The 9608-nt window shown below is 41.6% G+C and overlaps 1 protein-coding gene across 1 annotated transcript; it reads right to left on the bottom strand.

Annotated features, from left to right (window-relative positions):
- Positions 1-1600: 1600 nt before the first annotated feature.
- On the bottom strand, positions 1601-5603 carry NFKBIA (NFKB inhibitor alpha). Its single transcript, XM_027847450.1, has 6 exons — positions 5177-5603; positions 4353-4461; positions 3599-3809; positions 3147-3235; positions 2735-2995; positions 1601-2182 (listed from the first exon to the last, which is right to left on the bottom strand). Exons 1-6 carry the CDS (start codon positions 5422-5424, stop codon positions 2135-2137), a joined length of 966 nt encoding a protein of 321 aa, XP_027703251.1. The 5' UTR covers positions 5425-5603; the 3' UTR covers positions 1601-2134.
- Between the last annotated feature and the right edge of the window lie 4005 nt (positions 5604-9608).

The following is a 9608-nucleotide window of genomic DNA, read 5'->3' as shown; positions in this document are numbered from 1 at the left end:
TGGTTAACAAATTTTGAAGTTTTCTTGTAATCTTTAGCATTTTATGTACTCCTCTTTGTCAAAATTTCTTCCCATTTGGAGGCAGCACTTCATGAAAGATTTTAAAAGCAGTCTCACAAAGTGTGTTCCTTCTTCCTTTTCACAAGCAAAATACATTAATGTAGTTAGTCTCAAAACCGATATGCAACATTACCTTTGAAAACCTGTCTATAGACAACCCAGGAATCAGTGTTTACGGACTTCGATCCTACATGCAATAAACTGGCTGAAACTTGATGGAAAAACCATTTCCAATTTTGAATCTCTAAGTTTCTATTATCACTTCCTAATAATTTTCTCTTTTTTTAAAATGTGATTTAATCCTAGACTTCCCAGTGAGGGCTTTTTCAACCTTCTCTGCAACTCAGTAGAGCTGGCGAGAGGTACTATGAAGCTCTGTGATTTTTCCAGGATCACAGTGTTCGTCTGGGTAAGAGACAGTCCTTGAGCTTAGGTCTTCCTAACTCTAAGGTCACAAGTTGTCTATTCACTACACTATTTGGATATACATACATACATACATACTTACATACATACATACACACACACACACATTATATGTATATCAATCTATATGACTATCCCAGTAATCTGGTGTCAATATTATCTCCATTTTACAGAAATAGGTACTTTGAGAAATTATTCACGCAATTTCTTGCAGACTGAATTCTCTGCCTACATCCAATCAACGGGCATTTTGGTTATTTACCATGTACCAGCATTGTAGGTACAAAAACCTCTCCCTTTTAATTTTCTCTACTGAGGTTTGTACTTGGATTTTTTTGTATAACTTACCAAATTAAAATTTCCTGCAATTACTTTTGAAGTTATTATCATTCTTAAAGTTTCTTCCATGGTAATGATCAAACCTAAGGATATAGAAGTAAGGAACACCACGTGTGGAATGAGGCTGTCAAGATATGCTCAATGTATTGGGTTTATTTGCTTAATTGTACTTCTTTGTTACAAGGAAAGTACACAGTACTATAGATTTAGATCTAAAAATTTATTATACATTTAGACCTTAGAAATCCTCTAGATCAAGCCCCTCATTTTGCAGATGAGTAACTTGAGGCTCAGAGTTTAAGAGACTTGCCCCAAGTCATATAAGTACTAAGTAGTAGAGCTGGGATTCAAAGCCAGGTCCTCAGATACAAAAGCGTGTATTTTCTATTACACTAGTAGGTGAGTGGTAGTGATTTTTGCGAAATGATAGCAATGATGAAAAAAAAAAGCATCAAATCCCACAGTTTCCTCTAACTAGGAAAAATATAGATCACTGCTTGTCATTCTTATATTGACCCCTACATGCTTGCTACCTCTCTATCTCGATCATGTGCCAAAAGGAGATTGTTGGTGTGTGCAGTGCTTCTCAGAAGCAACAAATGGGACTAGGGTATCCTGATGTTTGTAACTAACTGTGACTCTTCTCTACTCTGGAATACATCTATTCTCTCTTGACCCTATATAAGTATTCTCCCTTGACTCTAGGATTAATCTGAGTAGGATGTGAATCCTCTATCATCTATAAAGAGAATAGAGAAAACACCAACAACTAGGATGATCCTGCACATAGAAATTTGTTTAATAAATATACATCTTAAAAGTACCAAAACATTACCAACAAAATAAACATAATATACACTATTTACAAGAGGGTATAATCATCACTGACAAGGTGGTAGGATTAGAAGCCAATTCTTCAACAGAGTTCAAAATTTTCCTTTCAGTTCATCTGACTATTAACAATCACAGAAAGCAGCTATGGTCAGTCACTAGAATCTATGGTTAGCAAGTCAGTAAAATACTTGATAATGAAGATGCAGTTCTTTTGGGCAAACCAAACACTGGAAGAACTCTCCAAAAACCCCATATGCGTCTCAGGAAATTTTCTTTCAATTTTCATTCTTCTTCCTTGTTCCATGCCAGTAATTCACAAGGACAGGCTGTGAAACACCCTTCTATTACAATGTGTTTCAGGCCAACCTACATGTGTGTACTTTTTTTGTGTTTTAAATTTTTTTTAGAAAAATAAAATATCTTTCTGTACAAATTATACAGAGTAGAGCTTCATGCTCTTTCAGTTATATTCAGTTCATAGTGCTAAGCGTTGGCCTCCAATTACACAGTCATCATAAAGCAACTAAAAGGAGAGAAAAAAATGCAAGTTAATGTCTACAGCTTCAAAGGAAAAAAGTTCAGTAATTCTTGGGCTTCTTTCTCCACTAAACAATTTTTTAAAAAAGCTAAAGATATTTTCCCTTAAAAGAGACATGAGTGACTCTTTTGGCATTTTTATAGATAGAAGATATTTGTTTAAGATAAAGATTTGATATAACATTAATTTTGTGACATTTTGATAGGGTGAAGTTGCATAAAAATATGAAAGAAATGCATAGTTGGTAAATCTAAATTATGTTCTTCTGCTTGACTCCCCAAGGCTTAGAGCTACTATGCCCTAAGGGAACAAGAAAGAAATAAGATCTACAGCCAGAAGAGCTCTCAGAGGTTCAATCTCCTCATTCTGCAGTACAAGAAACATGAAGGCCCAGAAAGGCCCTTGACTTGACAAAGATCAAATATATAATATATAGCAGAGCCAGGATTTGAACCCAGTACTACACTTCTCCTAGTTCTAATTTAATTTTTTTACAGGTTGTTGTAAGGAGTCACTAAGTACTGCAATAGTACTTACTTCATCCTCTGTGAATTCTGACTCTGTGTCATTGCTCTCTTCATCTTCACTCTCTGGAAGCATTTGCAGGTTTTCCATGGTCAGCTGCCCCAACTGCTTCTGAATAGTAGTGTTCTCTCTGCCCCAAGTAAGTTGATATGCAGAGTAACCCTGGTAGGTAACTTTGTTCACATCAGCCCCACACCTCAAAAGGAGTGATACAAGTTCGGGATTCTGCAGGTCTACAGCAAGATGAAGGGCAGTTCGGCCATTACAGGGCTCCTGCAATGCAAGGAAATCAGGATGCTTAACATCTATATATGAAATAAATTACATTTAGGGAAAGGGGAGGAGGGTTGGCCATAAGAACTACAAAAACAATAGACTCTTCTGCATCCTTGCCACATAACCATTTAAAAAGTGTTTTAATCACCTGAGCATTGACATCAGCTCCCAAGGACACCAAATGTTCTACTATTGCTAAGTAGCCATGGATGGAAGCCAAATGGAGGCATGTGTGACCTACAACAACAGCAAAGGAAAACATATGTAATCATTCATGTTAACCCTAACATTTCCTGCTACTCCCAGAAAAGGAACTTTTCATCTGATTTTCTTAAATGAGTTAAACCATGTGTTCTGAATTTTTAGAACCCAGACTTCTAGTCTTTCCCCCCCAATAGGAAAGTTCCCTGAACTAAGTTAATCTGATAAGGGAACCACAAATGACATTTTAAAAAGTCTCAAATTTTTAGACACTAGGCAAATTCTTTCCCAATCTTGGGGCTCAGATTCTGTATTAAGTAGGCCAATTCTAATGTGTCCAGGACCTTTCTTAAGATCCTCACTGCCCTCCAAAGAGTAGGAGAATAGCTGGAGTCATACCATTATAGTTTGTGGATTGTAGTACTGAGAGGAGGTCCTGGGTTTGGCAATATTGGGTAAGTACTCCTACACCAGCCAGGCAGCCCTGCTCACAAGCAAGGTGCAGAGGTGTATTCCCTTGAAAGTCCCTGAGCTCTGGGTCACAGCCAGCTTTCAGGAGTGTCTCAGTAATCTCTGGCTGTTTGGTGATCACTGCCAAGTGAAGAGGAGTCTACAAACCAAAGAAAGAAAAGAAAACAGGTAAGCCCCGATCACTTAAAAACATTCTGGGATTCTCTTAAAAAAAACGGATCATTTCACTAGACTTAGGAAGTGCCAATCTTGCCTTATTAAGATAAAAGCTATAACCCAAAGCCCAGGAATAAATGTAACCGATGGAGAAATTTCTCCTACTTCAATACTTTAGGGTGAAACTGTAGCATTTTTTTGGATCGAGGGTACCTGCGTTCAAATCTTGTGTTTTCCACATACTTTGCTACCTGGGTAAAACTTCTTGGTTAGGTAAAGTGACTTTAAGTCACTTAATCTCACTTAACTTCTCAATTTCCTCACCTACAAAATGAGGGTTGTACTAGACCTACCTTTATGGTCCTTTCCCCATGTAAATTCTGTCCCCAAAGAGACAAATAATGAACTGAGTAGGTTTAAATGAGAAATTATGCCCATCTGGTTTATAACCATCACACTTGTTGATCCAAAGCCTGTCAAATGTGGCCAAGGAGGAACAAAAAAGTGGGTTGTGAAGGGGACGCACCTGTTGCAGATTGTTCTGAGCATTAAGAAAAGCCAAGTCCCCTGCCACTTGTCGGATGACTTCCAAAGTCAAGGTCTTCTCTTCGTGAATAATGGCCAAGTGGAGAAATCTGAAGAAGCAGCATGGGGCAACAAAAGAAAAAAAAACCCACAACCGTGAGTGATGCTCAGCAGGGCGGTGGGAAGATGCAGGGGGAAGGAGGAAGGAGGAAGGAGGGTTGCGCAAAGTTGGGGTTTCTGAAGGCCGTGGCCGGTGTTTTCCGCGAGGTTATTATGAGCTGAGTGTTCCTGGCACTACCCCAGGGACTTTCCGGACCCTCCTCCACCCCTCCCCGGCTGGCGCCGGCCAGGCCCCGCCCCTCCTTCCCCAGCAACTGGAACGCCCTGTACTTCCCCCTCCCAGCAGCGGCCCGCGGCTCCCCGGGCGCGCGGCCAAGTCCCGCAGAAAGCCCCAGTGTGCTTCTACCCCTCCCCCAGGTCACCTTATGCAACCTGGGAATTTATGTGCCCCCGCCCAGAGGCTCCGCCGAGCTCTGGTTCCAAAGGGCAAAGGATTTCGTTCATTTTTTAAAGGGGGGGGGGCGGGCGAGGCAAGGCAATTAAAGTTACATTTGCTCGCTCGATGGGGAGGGCGGAATAAGATGTGGTTCCTACGCTCCGTTTTCGGGCAACGCAAATGCCAGCCAGGCGTTTTCCGGCATTCCCTGCAGTTACTTCCCCATTCTGCGGCTCTGGAGTAGCATCCAACTCCAGTTTTTGTTCCCCCGCCCTGTCTCCATCTATATCCCTGTAGCTAACAGTCCGGGTATCTGCGGCAGCACTTACGTGTCTCCGTCCTCAGTGACTTGCTGTTTCCAAGGCTCTTGGGGCGGCCCGGGTTGCTCCTCCTGGGGCTGAATCCGGATCTCCTTCAGCTCCTTCACCATCAGCTCATAGTCCTCGTCCTTCATGGAGTCCAGGCCGCTATCATGACGATCATCCAAAAGCCTCTCCTTTTTGAGCCCGTCCCGGGGGCTCTCCATTTCCTGCTCCTGGGGGTTCTCCTCCTGGGGCTGCATCAAGGCGTGAAACATGGCGCTGTTCAAAACCCAGTAGGTTCGGCTCTTTACGGGGCTCTAAACACAGGCCGGGAGCACAGGGAGGGAGCTGAGGGGGGCGGAGGAAGGGGGCGGCTCTTCTGGCTTGCTCTTCTTGCTACAGCGGAACGAACAGTCAAACCGACAATCATACTACTGAAGGAGAGCTCGTGGCTCCGCCGACCTATATGCTCAGGCAGGGGATTTCTCAGGGCGGAGTTAAGCGCAGGGAATTTCCAAGCCAGTCAGAGCAAAAAGAGACAACTAGTCTGGTCCTGCCTGAAAGGGGCATGGGGGGGTGGGGAGAAGCCTAAAGCCCGTGTGAGGGTTCATTAGAGAAACTCCCTGTGATGAACCACTGGGGTCATTCGCAGGGAACATTTTGATGAATGCTTAAGTTGTTGGAAAGTCCTCCCTGCATGTCCCCTCCTTTTCCCCCAGGTATTTCCCTGCAGGCCAGACTCACTCTAATCCTGCCAGTTTGCAAAATACCTTTCCTTCCCCCCCCCACCTCCTCTGGCATTTATCACCCCTACCCCTAGGATTTTCCCTTTATCAATTTTATATTGGATGCATTCTGATACCCCAAACTTTCAACATTTCACCCCACACCCTACCCCAACATTTAAGTGGTTACTACGTGCAAAGTACAGTGCTAAATGCTGGGGATACAAATGGAAAAGCAAGACTGTCCATACTCTATAGGAGTTAAAAATATGTTAATAGGGAGAGACAACATGTATAGGAGGTTTCAGCTTCAAGTCAGATAGAAAGGCCCAGAGGTCCTTAGGGTATAGCAGCAAAACAGAACGCAATCTATCTTCTTTCATGTAATTTCCATGGCTAATTTTTAATGATTTAATGAAACAATGATTTCAAGATAGCTCATCTATGGGATTTGCTGAATCAAACATCTTTGCTTTAAAAGGAAATCTTTTAAAGAAGAAAGATGGAAATTATGGTTGCATGCAGAGATCTACTCCACCACACTTCTCTCTGTGAAAGTGTGGTCTAGTGATTGGAGTGAGATAGGAATCTTAGATTCCATTTCTGTTTGTTATCTATCTCTATTTGCAGCATAGATCCTACTGATTCCTTACTTTTTTCATTTTCCTAATTATTAATACTGACAAACTAAAGAGTTAAAAAGCAGGTGCTTAATACTTCTTGTGGCCTAACAGAGTTTGCACAAGCACCACAGCCTAGATAGATGGGAACAGACTGATGAGCTTTTTTCTTCAATGCTAATAACTATTCTTATTGAATTATTCTTCACTGTACATGAAACTGTTAAGTATGAAATAGTAATAAAATAAAGTCAAGTTTTTACGGCTCCTTTGTTTATTTTTAAAGCAGAGGTTGTAGATATCAATACAATTAACCAATGTATTTGTTGATGGTCAGTTTTGTGCCTTAAGTTATGCTTTTACAGATATTAATCCAGGTCAATTCTTTCCTTTGGCAATAGACCTTTATAGTTTAAATATTCCATGCAAAACTTTTGTTTAACCATGTAAAAATGATGGGGGGAGGGAAGAGTACTGAGGCGGTGTAATTTAAAGAATGATTCTGACAGATGTCTGTGAAAAACATGAGGCCTAGGAGGCGGAGCTAAGATGGCGGAGTAAAAGCAGTGACTTGCTTGAGGTCTGCTCCAAACCCCTCCAAATACCTGTAAAAAATGACTCTAAACAAATTCTAGAGTAGCAGAACCCACAAAAAGACATAGTGAAACAAATTCCAGCCCAAGACAACCTGGATGGTTGATGTTGTGATTGGCTGGGAGAGGAGTGCACAGTTCAGCGTGGGCTGAGTTGGCAAAGATGGGGCCCCAGCAAACCTGGAGCAGGCCTCAGGTGATTGAATCACTAGCAGCTGTGGCAGTTTCCAGATGTCTAAACCCACAAACGCCAAAGACAACTTAGAAGGTCAATGGGAAAGGTTTGTTGGACCTGAGTGAGAGAGGAGCAAAGTCTGGCCCCAGCCTTGGCTCAGCCTTGATGCGGAGGAAGCTGCTTCTGGAGCTCTTAACCCATAGACCTTGGGGAATCAAGTGGCTGATCAGAGGGGTATTGCAGGCGCCGAGGCAGGATTCTCTTGCTTTGCTGGTGCTTGGATCTGGGTTGCAGTCCTGGGTGGCGGTCTTGGGGCAAGGTGGAGAGCTGTTATGGAAGAGCTTGTGGCAGCAGTGGAGAGGGAATCCTATTCATGGTTCTAAGGCAGAAAAGAATGCTTGTGGTTACTCGTAGACTAGAGCACAGGCCAGGAAAGGAGTGAACACCTCTCCTTTGATCATACCCACCTTGGAAGAACTGAAAATTTACAGGTCCCTAGAAGTATATCTGAAAACAGCTGCACAAAATCCCTGAAGCTTGGGACAGTACGCCCTCCACACTGGAAACAGAGCCCTACCTTAACAAAGAGTTAAAAAGTCAAGTAATTGGCCGAGAGCAGGAGCAAACAGTGGGAAAAAAACTCAGACTATAGAATCTTTCTTTGATGACAAAGAAGATCAAAATATGCTGATGGAGTTGGGATCTAGACCCCAGAAAGGAAAAACCCTGGACTTTCCCATATGGCCAAATCTCTGGCTTTCCCCTGAGGCTATAATCCCATCAACTGGCCTTTCATTGTGGCTATGCCCAATCTCTTACCCTTAACCTAGCCTAGACCTCCCTATGTCCCCTGGCCATTTCCCACCCTTAATCCTATCTAGGCTCCCTTCTCCCTGGGCTACCCCTGGAGTTCTATTACCTCATAGACTACTTGACCACTCCTAGATCCCTCCCCTAGTCTTTCTGTATATAAGGTCCATGTCATCTCCATTAAGATGCTCTGATTCCTAAAATGTAGGCACTGCTCAGATTTTCACAATCTAGATGCTCAGATTCCTTGAGTCTCGCTAATATGGCGAATCTTCAATAAACCTTGTTTTTTGCTGAAAGAAGGCTTGGGTCGAATTCTTTCTGGCAGGACCCACGTGTCGTGATTTTGGGATTCCAGAACCCCTAACCTCTAGACCTCATCAATACAACCAGAAGAAGACAACAAAGTCAAAGCTCCTACATCCAAAGCTTTCAAGAAAAATAGGAATTGGTCTCAGACCACGGAGGAGCTCAAAAAGGATTTTGAAAAGCAAGTAAGAGATGTAAAGGAAAAATTGGGAAGAGAAATGAGAGTGATGCAAGAAAATCATGAAAAACAAGTCAACAACTTGCTAAAAGGAGACCCAAAAAAATACTGAAGAAAATAACACCTTAAAAAATAGCCTGATAGCCTAATGGCAAAAGAGGTCCAAAAAGCCAATGAGGAGAAGAATGCCTTAAAAAGTAGAATTGTCCAAATGGAAAAGGAGGTCCAAAATCTCACTGAGGAAAATATTTCCTTAAAAATTAGAATGGTGCAAATGGAAGCTAAAGACTCTATGAGAAATCAAGAAATTATAAAACAAAGCCAAAAGAATGAAAAAATAGAAGAGAATGTGAAATATCTCACTGGAAAAACAACTGACCTGGAAAATAGATCCAAGAGAAAGAATTTAAAAATTATTGGAATATCTGAAAGCCATGATCAAAAAAAGAGCCTTGACATCATCTTTCAAGAAATTATCAAGGAAAACTGTCCTGATACTCTAGAAACCAGAGGACAAAATAGAAATGGAAAGAATCCACCAATCACTTCCTGGAAAAGATCCCCAAAGAAAAACTCCTAGGAATATTGTAGCCAAATTCCAGAGTTCCCAGGTCAAGGAGAAAATATTGCAAGCATCCAGAAAGAAACGATTCAAGTATTGTGAAAACACAATCAGGATAACACGAGATTTAGCAGCTTAAGGGACCTTAGCTACCTTAAGGGACCGGAGGGCTTGAAATATAATATGCCAGAATTCAAAGGAGGTAGGATTAAAATCAAGAATCACCTGCCCAGCAAAACTGAGTATAATCCTTCAAGGAGAAAAATAGAAACTCAGTGAAATAGAGGACTTTCAAGCATTCTTGATGAAAAAAACCAGAGCTAAATAGATAATTTGACTTTCAAATACAAGACTCAAGAGAAGCATGAAAAGGTAAATAGGAAAGAGAAATCATAAGGGACTTATTAAAATTGAACTATTTGCATTCCTACATAGAAAAATGGTAGTTGTAACTCATGAGACCTTTCTCAGTATTAGGGTAGTTGGA

Source organism: Vombatus ursinus, unplaced genomic scaffold (genome assembly GCF_900497805.2).
Source record: "Vombatus ursinus unplaced genomic scaffold, bare-nosed wombat genome assembly UNPS02015406.1, whole genome shotgun sequence".
Classification (NCBI taxonomy): domain Eukaryota; kingdom Metazoa; phylum Chordata; class Mammalia; order Diprotodontia; family Vombatidae; genus Vombatus; species Vombatus ursinus.
This window is presented reverse-complemented; position numbering and strand designations above follow the sequence as displayed.